This window comes from Malaclemys terrapin, chromosome 13 (genome assembly GCF_027887155.1).
Source record: "Malaclemys terrapin pileata isolate rMalTer1 chromosome 13, rMalTer1.hap1, whole genome shotgun sequence".
Lineage (NCBI taxonomy): Eukaryota > Metazoa > Chordata > Testudines > Emydidae > Malaclemys > Malaclemys terrapin.
The window spans coordinates 24,989,212-25,003,957 of NC_071517.1; the positions used below are offsets into that span (position 1 = coordinate 24,989,212).

Genomic DNA, 14,746 nt, shown 5'->3' on the forward strand with positions numbered 1-14,746 from the left:
TGAGACACTCTCCCTGAGGCATCACTCCCCATGGTTTTGGGTCTCCCTCTTACTGGGTATCTCCCACTAATAATAATAAATTGCTGCCTTGCCCCCTGGGTCTCCCATTCTCCAAGGTCTACCACCGCCATGGCTGTAGAGAGAGCAGGCAGGTAAGGTTCCTCCTCAGCTCTCCCCGCTGCTCCCTCCTCTGCCCTGACTCCCTGAGAAGGGAGAGCGAGAGCAGAGAAACACAAGGAGGCACCATCTGCAAAGGGAGTGAGGCCCAAGAAACTCAGCAGAACAATAGCTCCTAGTGCTAACAGGACAATGCTGTTGGGCAATCTTTTATCCTTTACTACAAGCTGCCTGGGGCACAGACTTGGGGCAGTCCTGGCCCCGCTGTGCTGCTGGCATGTGAGTGGTGTCAATCCCAGGAAAGATACAGCCAGCAGGGTGCTCTCGCCAGCACTGGCTCCTTCCACCATCCTGTGGACATGGAATATACAACTGGAAACCAGTGTCCACATCATGAGGTCCAGTTGCTGTTCTGAGCAGGATCCCCCTGGGAAGTGAATGAAAACTTACATTCTATTATGGAATTATTAATTACTATTATAGCATCTAAGATCCCTGGTTCTGGACCAGTACCCTGTTGTTCTAGGAGCTGTGCAAACACCTAATAAACAGACAGCTCCCGTCCAAAGAGTTTACAATCTAAGTCTAAGGGTAGGTCTACACTTACCCGGTAGTTCGGCGGCAAGCAAATCGAACTTCTGGATTCGACTTATCGCGTCTTGTCTGGATGAGATAAGTTGAACCTGGAAGTGCTCGCCGTCAACTGCGGTACTCCAGCTCGGCGAGAGGAGTACGCGAAGTCGACGGGGGAGCCTGCTTGCCGCGTGTGGACCGAGGTAAGTTCGAACTAAGGTACTTCGAACTTCAGCTGAGTTTCTTGGGCCTTCAGTTATTCACGTAGCTGAAGTTGCGTACCTTAGTTCGAATTGGGGGGTTAGTGTAGACCTGCCCAGAGATAAGAGCCGGTAGGTGGAGACAGACAGAAGAGGGAGCACAAGAAAACCACGAGACAATGCCGGTCAGCATGACAGGCAATGGTCTCAGCACTCCAGCAGCCTAACTGGTTTTGTAAGCACCGTCACAGGAGGGGCAAGTTTTGAGGAGGAAAATGAGGTGATTTTGCAGATATTTGCAGATATGCTCCCCCCATTGCAGAACCAAATATATACCCAATTCGATGCCATAATCTATCTGTGAACACAACTTATGATCAGCTTTCTCTTTCAGCAGCTTATCCCACCACATTCCTGGGAAATACAGCATGTCTCTGCGGTGCATGACAGAGGCAGTGTGCACTGCAACTCCCACAGTGCATGCTAGGTGCGATTTCAGTCTGGACATTTACAGACCAGAACACAAAACACTTTTCAGCCTTAGTGATTTAAATTAATATTCACTCATTTTCTTTCTGAATTACCAACTTCAATGAATATACACAGTCACTTACTCCCAAGACCTCAGAGACCAGTTTGTCATGCAGTCTACCCAATGAAAGACTGTTCATAACACCTGGGGTACCTCTTGACTTATGTAACAATACTTAATACAATAAAAGTCAGACCTTAGCTTTTGCTAATAATTCAGGGGTTCTCAAACTGGGGGTTGGGACCCTTCAGGGGGTCGCAAGGTTATTACATGTGGGGGTCGCAAGCTCTCAGCCTCCACCCCAAACCCTGCTTTGCCTCCAGCATTTATAATGGTGTTAAAAATATAAAAAAAATGTTTTAAATTTATTAGGGGGGTCACACTCAGAGGCTTGCTGTGTGAACAGGGTCACCAGTAAAAAAGTTTGAGTACCACTGTAAGAATTCCATTTTCATAACAGAAAAGGGAGCACAATTTTTAATGCAATGTAATCACATAAGCTGCAGCTATTGGCATTTTGGGTTAGCTTCAAGCGGAGGCTGTTCCTAGAACACTCTTTGTATTCCCATGCTGAGCAGTTGATCCATTTTCACCTCCTGTTGTTCTGTTGTAGAAGGCTATTTCCACCAGCACAAAGAGGAGATTGTAAATCAAAATGACTCTGAGCTTGCTGGGGTACGGAATCGCTTCAAGCCGCAAACTGAGCAGCATCTTTTTGTTCGTTGTCTAAATCTTCTGAGATTTGGAAAAATTGAAGTGTGAGGTTTCGCTGATTGCAGATATGGCCTATGACCTCCTGCCCAGGATAAGTAACACTGTACTGGATACATGTGTGAATAGAAGCTTTATGCGGTTTAAACGGCTACGACAAGACAAACAAGGGATTAACCTGCCAGCGCTACACAAGTCTTACAACATTTATATAAATGGAACGGCTGTATACTCATTTACAGCACCTCTTGTGAGAACATTTCCCGACAAAATCTGCCTTAAACTGGAGTTAAGGCTGAAAGCACATAGAATTAATTGAAGGGCAAAAGCTTTGCAATAATGAAGGCAAGTAGTAGAAACCCAGGAAATTCAGAGTTATGATTACACTCAAAAGAAACACAAATAGTTGAAAGCATGAAAGGCCATTCTACATAAGGTGAAAGGTGTGTTTTAACGTGTTAGCTAATGTTGTTAAATTCCTAGTATAGACAAGGCAAGTTGTTGTTTTAATGTCTTAACTAGTTGTAGTGAACCCTCAGTCTTCCCATAGAGTTTACCTTGTCTGGCTAACACAGGGGTCGGCAACCTGCGGCTCCGGAGCTGCGTGCGGTTCTTTGGCTGCCCCCTTGCGGCTCTTTGGCAGCACACTTGCTGGCAGCCATTTTTTGAGGGGGTGTGAGGTGCGGCTCCCGGCCGGTGGTGCAGCAGGGCTCTGACCCCCACACCACTTCTGGAAGCGGTTGCCTGCTGGCACGTCTCTGCGCACCCCTTGGGGGGAGGGGGGCAGCGGGTCTCTGTGCTCTGTCTGCACCCGCAAGACCCGCCCCCACAGCTCCCATTGTCCAGGAACCAGCCAATGGGAGCTGTGAGGACAGTGCTGGGGTCGGGGGCAGCACGTGGACCTGCCCCCCACCAGGGGCGTGCAGAGACGTGCCAGCAGCGAGCCGCTTTCGGGAGCGGCATGGGGGCAGAGTCCTGCTGCACCGCTGGCCAGGAGCTGCCTGTGGTAAGCGCCTCCCAGCCAGAGCCTGCACCTCACACCCCCTCCCGCACCCCAACTCCCTGCCCCAGGTCATAACCCCCTCCTGCACCCCAATCCCCTGTCCCAACCCGGAGTCCCCTCCTGCTTATATTCAAATTCAAATGGCAGAAGTCGTGTTAAAAGTATTGGTGAGTAGTAATAACTTTAATATGTTCCATTATTATTCGTTGATAAATTCTAACTCTACAAATAGCTTTGCGTGTGATGCGGCTCTCGAAATATTTTGATCAAAGACAAAAACAAAAAAATGGCTCTTCTTCTTTGAAAGGTTGCCGACCCCTGGGTGCTAACGTGTTAAAATGACACCTTGCCTTGTCTACACTAGGATTTTGGCACATGTTAAAAATATACCTTTTTTCCTAGTGACAACAAGGCCAGAATGTACAGTTTAACGATGAATGTTTAACTGTGAAATGTTCAGTTTGTTCAGTGGAAACCATAATAGGAAAATGCAGCAAAATAACTTCACTCTTCCCCTGCAGTGAAGCCCTGGGTGAAAAAAAAAACAAAACAAATGGAGACAGCCTTTTCCATACATAACAAACAGTTTTATCTCATCAGGACTGCAAATGCTGGAATGCAGCACTCTTAATCCTATGCTGGTTGGGCAAACTCCAGCCTTTGGTGTTATAATGCCCATAGAAACATCATTTATCTTTTCAGGCTATCCACTTCTCTTGCCCCCATTACTGCAATATCCAAGCTTTACAAAATCCTGATTAGACCACAGCAGACTGAAGGGTCTCGTTTACATTCTTCATTAAGGCCTGATTAACAAAGAACTTTAAGCACATGAGTAACCTCACGTGAATAACCTCACGAGTGATAGCAATAGGACTACTTATGTAACCCACACACCTCCTGGGTTTGGTGTTCTGCCCCCTGTAGTGGCACCAAGACCACTCAGAGATTAATGAGTCTGCTACAGCCTTAGCTAAGAACCATGTCACTTTTAGCTCATACATTTTGCTCCAGAGGTCCCAGGTTCGATTCTGCCCGCTGATGACTGAGGTCTGTCAGTGTTATACTTACATGTTTAAGTACCTTGTTGAATCAGGGTTTAGGGTACCATGTGTCACCATTTACACAAGTTGTGTGATGTATCTACAGTGCTAATGCATCTGTTAAATGGCCCAAAACTTTGTCAATGCTGAGTTCAGGTTGCCAGTGGTGCCTTGTATCCTTCCAGAATGTGGAGAGAGGCTAAACATAAACTCTGAGAACCAAAAAATAGGAAGGTAAGGGACACAACACCCCTATAGCGCAACCTTAGTTTTGCCCTCTTTGAGCAATGCCCCAGCATGCTGGTAACACCCATTCTTTACCCTTGCTGATGCATGGAACACTCTGGGGACAGCTCCCTGTAGGACACAGTCTAACACCTTCTTTTTGCTCATCCAAAGCTCGTGGTTAGGTCAGGGATAATGATCAGGCACTACCTACACCTGGCCTACACTCAGCCATCACCCAAACCACCCCAGAGTTCCTAAATGTTACCTCTCCTTCACCCTTGCCCTGAAGATTCCTTCTGAGTTATTGCCTTCACTTAAACCCTACAGGCCGCTGTCACGTCTGCCATCAGACTTCTGACAAACTCCATGGCAGTAAGACCCCTGTGCACTGCAACTGACACAACCTAGAGAACTCTGCACTGAAATAAGGCAGCCTTGATCCCTCAAGGTACATGTGCACCTCTCCTCATATCACAGTGACGGCTCTGCCAAACTGTTTCAGATAATCTCTCCGCCATTTTAATACAGTCACAGCTGGAGTGCATGCAGAGAAGTGATGCACTTCAAATCTGGGACAAAACACAATGACACCTTCCCACAGTCCTTCTCCAGGCCTACTTATGATGGCATCAACACTACTGAACCATTCCCAGTGGCTACTGCCAGCTCCAGGGGGCAGAGTTAAGGTTGCCTGGAGGAAGCATGTACCTTGACTCTTCATTTTCTGGTTTTCAGTGGTCTATGTTTAGCCACTCACCACATTCTGGAAAGGCATGAGGCAGCACTGGGTAACCTTAACTCTGATTTAATGATGTTTTAGGGCATTTAATTTCTTTGGCTTTTCTCAGCAACCCCACTCTCACCCTCCAGTGCCTCTGGCTTGTCAACAATAATTACCCCAGCCAAAGAATGCACTGCAGCATGGTAGTCCCTTCACTGCCCCTGCAACATCTTCTCAGCTCTCGTCCCTCTGGCTGTCCAGCACAGCCTGGTTGTTTCTCCTCAGACCTCCTCCCCACAGAGAGGCAGGTCTGGGATAGGACCTGCAGGTTGAGGAATTGGGGAGACAGGGCAGGAACAGTGCAGGGACTCACATGGTGTCAGTGGGGGGCATTCTAGGAGAAAGGGGGACAGAATGGGGTGCATGGATGTGCAAGATTCTGAGTGGAAGATCTGAAGCACCACATTATTCCTAACTGCACAGCTCTGACACCTGCTTTCCTCCCCACTCTTCCATGCCCCGCTCCAACATCCCCCCATATTCTCCCTCTTCCAAGTTATCAGTGACTCCTTTTAAGAACCTTTCTACCCTGGAGTTTAAAAACACTGACATGAAAACGCTGACTACAACATCTTGGCTACCATACAGCCTTCTGCAACTAACACCTTAAACTCTTCCCTGGGGGCTTCTGGCAATTTTGTCCACAAACTTATGCCACCCAATTAACAAAGTTGTAGTTATAGAGCAATGCCTGCTGGTTCACAATGCCCATCTGCATGGAAGAAGAGGTATAAATCTTGCTCCCCATCAAGTCCATCCTTTTGGACTCTTTGTCCTAAGACATAGATTTATACCTTCCCTGTTGTGCCCTGTCATTCACTGCAGTTACCTCAGAGAGTTAGGGCCCGAGTGGGAGCAAAGGCCCTCAAAACCCCGCATGTGGATGAAGTATCGCTTCACTGCAAGCTTTGCCATGGGAGGCAATGAAGGGGGAATATTCCAGAGGGGCTCTGAAAGCTCCAAGACTGCCTGATTTATTGAGAGGGCTACTCTCCCAGGAGCTAATGATTGGAGAATATCCTGCAGCTTATTCATATTCTCTTGCAGAAATTCAGCCTGGATGCCTAAAGGTAGTGGTCATATGCAGGCAAGAGATTCTCTGGTGATGAAGGGGCGAACAAACAATCAGACTCATCCAAAGCTCAACATGGGAGTGGCATCAGTGCTGAAGAGGAACAGGGAATTGGCACAGTTGGTACCAAGCAAGACACACTCCAACCTAGTACAGGAGGGGGTGCTGGCACCAAGGCCAAGGATAGTACTGAGCTCAACGATGGGATCTGCTAGCAGGGCAATGACAGTGCCGAGGGATGGACCAGTGTTGAGGGTCCCTCGGTGCCAGGGATGACATCGGTCTCAGTTCCACAGCCTGAGACATGGGGAGTGCGAGCTGCAGTGACCATGAACCCAGCAGCTCTGCAACATGGTCAGAAGGTGCCAAGGGCACAATGGAGGATGAAGCAGTAGAAACCATGGCACTGGAAAACTCCTGAACTAGTGGAGAATCAGGGACTGAGAAACCAAACAGGTCTGATGCCAGCTGATACACCACCAGCATCGAGACGATCAGCGCTGGTACTAACATCATCGGTACTGACTCAACGGACAATCCATGGCCAGAACCAGAGTCGACAGTACAGGTTGATGCTTATCTTTGTGCGGTAGCGGGCAGCGGTTAGATGGACCTGCTCCATCCCATGTGCTGGAGGGAGCATGGTGCTGGTCTGCACTCTTCTTAAAAGATGAGGAAGAGTCTCTCTGAGCTCTGGATCTGTCCCGATTAATCTTATGGGACCTCTGCCTCACTGCACCGGAGGAGGGAGAACGACTCTTGTCCCTATTGGGGGAGACAGCGGGCTCCGAATGTGGAGTGGCATCACTTGCTGGTTCCAAAGGCAACTGCTAATCAGACCAGGGCCTTAGTGCCACAGTGGGCCTTGAGGCCTGCTCCAGAAGGCGCTGCTTCAATTCTAAGTTTCTTGCCACCTGAGTCCTCCCCTTGATGGACTTAAAGAGAGAGCATTGTTCCTCAATTTGTCCCTCACCAAACACAACAAGCACCTAGATGACCTCCTGAGGTCCCTCCCAACCCTGATTTTCTATGATCACTGTTGGGGATGCACCGCCCCCACATGACAGACAATGATTGAACTTTGGTGAGGGCATCACACAGGGCAGCAACTACTTTAACTGACACTAAACTAGACCTAAGGTACTACTATTATCTAGAGGAAAACAAAAAGCTCTTAGAAAACTGAGACTGAAAACATGAGGTGAAAACATGATGGCGAGCTCAGAATCTAGCTGCCAGCGATGAGAAGGAACTGAGAGGTATCAAGGCAGCACCATCCTCATATAGCTGGTGCGTGGCTAGGGCCACAGGGCACAAGTACCGCCCCTAAGGGTACTGTTAGGAAAAGTTATCCAACTTCGGTGTGCTGGGTGTGTGCGCCCTACCTGGAATGCCTGGCTGCATCTACTCAAAGAAGAACTTCTCTACCTGTCTTGCTTGGCTAGAGGCAACTCACTGGACTCTTGTGAGGCAGTCAAGGGCACAGAGGTAAGTGTTTTACTCGTAACACAGAAGTGACACAGAAGAGTGAGCGCTGCTTCTGGGTACAGTGAGACCTACAACATTAACCCTTCATGTGCCTGCCAGCACTGAAGCAAGCATAAGATACATTTTTACCAGAAGATGGCAGAATGGCAATGGGAGGAGGAAAAGACTAAAAGGGAGAACAGCCCTCTAAGGCCATGTCCGGTAAGAAAAAGAACAAGGTGTTGAGAAATGACTGTAAGTGAACACCCCAAGGAAATTTGAAAATTTTAGCATGCTCCTTCCCGATTATCATCTCAAGACTGATTACATCAGGGTGTTAGCAAAAAGATCCAAGAGTGCCTCAGCATAGATAATGAGATTATCAACCAATAGCAATACGGAGTGTGCAATCACCAACTGGGCTAAGAAATGGAAAGATTCGGTGAGACGCTTCTATGTGTTCTGGTTAGGCAGATAAGCAATGTCTAAGGTGGAGAAGAAAGGAAAAGAACAAAGCAAGCCAGACATTCAAGGGAAATGCACTGTGACTCCAACTGGGAGATAGGAAAGACTTGACTATGACCAGGAACACAGCAAGAAGAATTATTAAATAACAGAAAACCTGGAGGGCAGGCTCTCAGCAGGCACATTTAATCTGAATGCCCATGCTGCGTTTCAAGAACACAAACACTGCATCACAAAGGTCAGCAATTAATTAGTACAGCAGGCGAGACCTGGATCTAGAATTCAACGATGCAATTTTAACAAAAGTCATATTAAAAGTTAACTCAGCAACAGGGCTTTGAACAGACCTCTTTTTATTGAGCATAGCTCTGAAAAATAAATTACTCAGCCAGCAGACTTCTCCAATTTCATTAAGGTCTTCCTACCTGGGAGCTAGCCTGTGACTTTTCTGGAAATGGAGGACAGCCATTGTCTGAAGTTTTGTTTAGTACATAAGCTAATGAAAGACAGCTACCTAAAACAGAAGCTAATCACGAATGCCAAGATTTCCAAATCCCAAAAGAGGGGGGGGGGGGAGAGATTTTGAAACTAGAATGGCTAATTCAAGAAACACCCTGAGAAAAGATTGTAAGTGCCCAAGTTAAAATCAGTGTCCTAAGGTGCCACAATGTATTCAATACCTATAATTAACTAGCCATTAACTGCCAGGCACCAAGAGCAGTGAGAACTACGTTGGGAATAGGAGCACAGGCCTGGATCCACAAAGGTACTTAGGCACTGAAGATCCAATTTTAGGCACCACTGTGGTCCACAAAACTCCCGCTCAGCTGCTGCCTAACTCTGCAGGCATCTACAGTCAATCGGCACCTAAGTTTTCAGGGTAAAAGTTCTTGGCACTGATGTTTCCGTCTTTGGGCAGGTGCACTGCTAACTCACACTAGGTCTCCAGATGCATCTCTCCCACATGAGCCCCAGAGCGATCCACAAAGTGGGGAAGGATCAGTAGAGGAGCACCTAGCTCACCTGTGAGACCCAATCCGGTAGGCACGCTCAGAGCCCATACAGATTAAGTCCCATTCAAAATCTGGCCAGAGAAAGAGGAGGTGGCCAATGTATAGCTTTTAGCCAAGTGGTTAGAGCACTCACCTGGGACGGGGGAGATCCAGGTTCAATTCCCCCCTCTGCCTGTGGAGGAGAAAGGATCTGAATAGGGGTCTCTCACCTCTCAGGTGAGTGATCTTACCACTGGGATAAAGTGATAATGTAGGCACCACCACCACCACCACCTCCTCTTCTGGCCATTTTGGGTGGCACTAAGCAGCTGCCTAAATCATTCTCACAAGAAACGGCTTAGGCACCTGACTCCAGGAGAGGGACACACAGTGTCACAAAGATTAAGTCCCTTTGTGGATCAGGACCATTGCCCTCAGCCTTGAGGCACAGCTTGTTCCCTACATAGATGTCAAAATTCTTTTTCCCTGCTTTAAAAAAAAAAGCCTTCAAAATCCCATTTAATAAAAACACCAGACTACACACTTGAGAGGGACACAGCATCTGTCTCTTTGCACTTCCAGTCCACTCTGCGCAATAGAACTGGTGTCATTTCCATGGAGGTCAGGCTGATGTTTCCAAACCAGACTGCTTGCAGTTGCCATCTACGTCCATCTTCAGGCATCTAAATAAGTGGACTGGTTGTCATCAGTGTTAAGTATGCAGAACTTGTTCTGAAGTCAATGGCAGCTGTGACTGCTCAGCACCTCTGAAAATCAGGTCAGTTTTAGCGAGGTGCTTAATTTTGCACATCCAAGGGTGAAAATTGTGGTTTTAATGTCAGTCAACTCTATGAACAATCACTACTTGCTTCAATTCTAGTCCAATGTGAAATCACCTTCAAGCTTAATGATAGCCTATCCCACAACACCAGAAAAATCCCAAGGAAAAGAGAAGGCAGGAGAAAGCCACGCGGATCATTAAAAGCTCCACATTTCATCCCAGACTCCTGGGACACTACCGATATTGTGTTGGGCCTTGTAAATAAATGCCCACTGAGACGTCTAGGAAACCATTCCTAAAGTAGTAGGGGCTTTGGTGTTTGTATTAGTATTAGAGTCAGCTGCCAGTAAGAAACACAGATGTGAGCCATCTTCTCCACCATTAAATGTCATAAAAACTGCAAGCTGCGGATTACAGAAGATGCTTCGGCCCCAAATTGAGCAAGCTACACATAGGGCCCAATGTATAAAGGTGCTGAGTGCTCGCAGTTCCCTTTGACTTCCTTTGCAGGTATGGGCACTCAGCAGTACTGAAGATGTCTGGGGACTGGTCCTGCTCTGAGCAGGGGGTTGGACTAGATGACCTCCTGAGGTCCCTTTCAACCCTGATAGTCTATGATTCTATGATATAGCCCATAGCCTGTCTGCAGAAATCTCCATTCTCCATTGGGCACCAGAGGGAATGCTTCCATCACCAATGTTGTCCAGTTAGTTCAAATGGAAAAGATGAAGCCTGCTGGTCCCTATTGGGGTTTTCTCAGTATCCCCCTCTTCCCCTCGTTCTACATTCTGGTTGGGGTGGCATCAAGTTGGGCCCATTTCCTTCAGCACAAAAAGGTAAATAAGAGATTCCTTACCTAGGTTAATATCTGGGAAATGTGATGGACATAATATTCCTGGAGTTTAACAAGGCTTCTGACACAGTCCCAAATCTCATAAGTAAGCTGCAGAAATGTGAGCTTGGCGAATCTACCATTAAGTGGATACATAATTGGTTAAACAACCACACAATGAGTAACTATTAATGGAACGATGTCAGATTGGAAGGAGGTCTCGAGTGGGGTTCCACAGGGATCTGTTCCGGTTCGTGACATTTAACATCTTTATTAATTATCGGGGTTTAGGAATAGAGAGCATACTGATCATATTGGCAGATTACATAATGCTATGGGGAGGCTGCCAACACTTTAGAGGATAGAACTAAAATTCAGAGGGATTTTTATAAATTGGAGAACTGGGCTATAGATAACAAAATTAAATTCAAGAAAGACAAATGTAAGGTGCTACACTTAGGGAAGAAAAATCAAATGCAGAAATACAGAATGGGGGATAACTGGCTTGGCAGCAGCACTGCTCAGAAGGATCTGGGAGTTGTGGAGGATCACCACCTCAACATGAGTCAGCAATGTGATGCTGTTTCACAAAAACGCAAATACAATTTTAGGTTGCATTAACAGAGGCATAGCATGCAAGTCACGGAAGGTGACAGTACAGCTCTACTCGGCAATGGTTAGGCCTCAGCTGGAGTACTGTGTCCAGTTTTGGTCACCAACGTATAGAAAGGATATAGAGAAACTGGGAAGGATGCAGAGGTGAGTGCCAAAGATGATCAAAGGGATGGAATGCAAACCATATGAGCAAAGGCTGAAGGAATTGGGCATGTTTAGTTTGGAAAAGAGGAGATTAAGGGGGCGCATGATAGTGGTCTTCAAATATTGAAAAGCTGCCATAAAAAAGGAGAAAAGTTGTTCTCTCTTACCACAGAGGGCAGGACAAGAGGCAATGGGTTCAAACTACAGCACGGCAGATTTAGATTGAATCTCAGGAAAAACTTCTTAAACTGTAAGAACAGTAGGACAATTGAACAGATTGCCTGGGGAGGTCATGGAAGCTCCTTCACTGGAGGTTTTCAAAAGGAGGAGCCATCTGTCTTGGATGGTTTAGTGACAACAAATCCTGCATCTTGGCAGGGGGTTGATGACCCTTGTGGTCCCTTATAAATAATAAATAATAATAAATAAATAAATAATAATGGAGATATCCCATCTCCTAGAACTGGAAGGGACCTTGAAAGGTCATCGAGTCCAGCCCCCTGCCTTCACTAGCAGGACCAAGTACTGATTTTGCCCCAGATTCCCAAGTGGCCCCCTCAAGGATTGAACTCACAACCCTGGGTTTAGCAGGCCAATGCTCAAACCACTGAGCTATCCCTCCCCCCTTCTAACCCTATGGATCTATGATTCTAATGAAGTGTAAAACAGAGTGTGTGGGATGGATTTAGCAAGAAAGGTAGAACTGATGAAGCGGTTCCAAAGGAACAGTGGGCATTTGATTGAAATGCAGTGCCAATTTCTGCAGAGTCGAGAGAGTTGCCAATTACCCAGAACAATATACTGCCAGTCATCATTTTAGCAGTTTACCCAGCTAGGTTCTTTACAAGTGGATTTCAGTCTACTGGGTTATTCAGGAATGCTCATTAACTAGGGCTTCTTAAAAATGTGTATCCTGATTTGTAAGGGAAAATGATCCCATCATTACCCATTTTTATCACACATCCATGGCAGTATGACAAGACACAATGTGTAGCTGAAGCTGTACAGATGCAGATCTAGTGTAAGCAGTTGCAAAATCATTGACTTCGGCTCCCTTGACCTTACTCCAGGTCTCACTCTGGCCCAGACTATGCAAAGATACTATATTATGTGTAACTGAGAAACAATTACCATAATTACATAAACCTACTTATCAAATTTATCTCTACTTGATTCTCTGCTTGTGCAGTGATTAGTTCAGAACCACAGCAGCTGGCTTTACACACACACACCCTCATTCTCACTCTCCTCCTCCCCCCTGAATGGAATAGAAGCTTGTCTCATCTGAGAATTGAGCCCGAGCCCAAGCCCTGGACGGGAGAGGTGGGGATTCTAAAGCCAGGATCCAGCACAGACATTCACTACCTGCATCCCACTTTTAATCTGCAGTTTTGATTCCAAACTGGAGCACAGTATGCATTGAGCTGAGAAACAACTAAACAAATCAGCATTCAGACCAGAGACAAGAGAAGGGTCTTCTCACCTGTGCAGATGTGCTGTTGAGTTTCTGCAGGCCATTCTCCAGTCGCTCCATTTTTGCTGTCAACTCCTTGCCCTTTTTAAATAACAAATTTTGGTAGAGTTTGATTTGCTCGAGGAATGACTTGGGTGTGGTGTAGTTATAGCGACGTTCATTGCTCAGATAAGACCGGGACATCTCATTGACACTTGTATGGACATAAGCCATAAACTTGCTTATTGAGTCTTTCATTGAAAGCTAAAATGAAAGAGACGATATTTTATACAAAACAAAAAGTAAGGAAATCTATTAATCATTGCCTTCTACTACAGCACAATTGACTGTGTAGCAGCTCATTTGGGCTCTTCATTAATTTACTCTCTCTAGAATTTCTCCATTTGCTGTTACTTGTGCTCTACATTTGAACATACTGTACTGAGTAATTTTTATACCATTCATTTGTATATAATAACTCCCTTTTACTAATTAAATAAGAACAGTTCTGTAGAGAGAGGAAAATACATACTCATTAAAAGAGACGTTCTAGACAATATAACTCAACTAAATACTATGTAGAAAAGCTAAATGAATAAATCCATTTAGCTGTTAGTTGAGTATTAAGTAGACGTCAAACCGAGCTTCAAATGTATTTGCTCTAGAGAATACCTAAAAATTCTCAGACACATATGCAACAAAAGAAGTATATTGCGGGGAATAATTATGCAAGTGTCAGCAGAAAGGAACCCAGTCTGGCTATTGTCCAGATTGATTTGTAAACTTCAATTTACACTACCTGAGCTACCAACACAATCCTGACCCCTGAAGGGGTAGTGTGTGTGTGTGTGTGTGTGTGTGTGTGTGTGTGTGTGTGTGTGTGTGTAAGTAAAGCTGTCTCTTTTGGTAGAACGGAGGCTCTACTGTAACATTACTGGGAATTCAGTCTGAATGTACTGCTTACAGTAATAGCAGGTTGCTGCGGAAGCTGGGTGCTGACTGCACCACTGTGACTGAGTTACAGCCCTCTCTTGCAGAGGACTTCAGGCTGGGCTTGGATGCAGCAGCTTCTCACTTCTGCTAATGAAGCCAAGGCTACAGCCACTCATGACTAGCTGATGAGATCACGGTGAGTGCACTGGGGCACACAGGGTCCATCTTGGGCTGGAAGGACTCGCAGCTGACAGACCAGGAGCTGCAGAGTCAGCAGGGGTTACCTCTGCTGGAACCTCACCTCAATGTTCTCAGTTTCTTGCAAGAAGCGCAGGCTGACAGACTCCAATGCCTCTTGAGGCCACTCGTGGAACCAGTCTATCGCTGTGCAGTTCACCACAGCTGGGAATTTCCTGCTGCGAACTCTCAGCTTGTTACCAACGGGTGAGAAACAAAGAGCAACCTGAGGAGTAAGAAGAGGCAGGGCAGCAGGCGGGGAGGCACCCGACATAGCTGCAGCTTTGGGTTTTCCCTGTTGGGAGAATGACTCCCCGGGAGGATTTCAGAGTAAGATCAGGAGCCGCACCCAGAATGATCTCTTGAGCTTTGAGCCTTTGTGTCTTGGGCCGGTGCATCTGCAGTTGGTAATTCCATATAAAACAGGATAACCGAACAGCCAGCACTCCTTTCTCTCTGAAATAAAAGCAAACTGCTCCCCTGAAGTATTGCTATTGTAACGCCAACAGACCCCGGTCGTCAGCGGGCGGGATTGAACCTGGGACCTCTAGAGCTAAATGCATGAGC

At 46.4% G+C, this 14,746-nt stretch overlaps 1 protein-coding gene across 1 annotated transcript in view; it reads right to left on the bottom strand.

Moving 5' to 3' along the window:
* Positions 1-14,746, bottom strand: part of DNAH9 (dynein axonemal heavy chain 9) — a 404,651-nt gene that overhangs the window by 191,893 nt on the left and 198,012 nt on the right. The window contains exons 47-48 of the mRNA XM_054048023.1: positions 14,244-14,405; positions 13,040-13,273 (exon numbers count right to left, since the gene is read on the bottom strand). Of these exons, the coding sequence (XP_053903998.1) occupies positions 13,040-13,273; positions 14,244-14,405 (396 nt within the window). The remainder of the gene's footprint in view (positions 1-13,039; positions 13,274-14,243; positions 14,406-14,746) is intronic.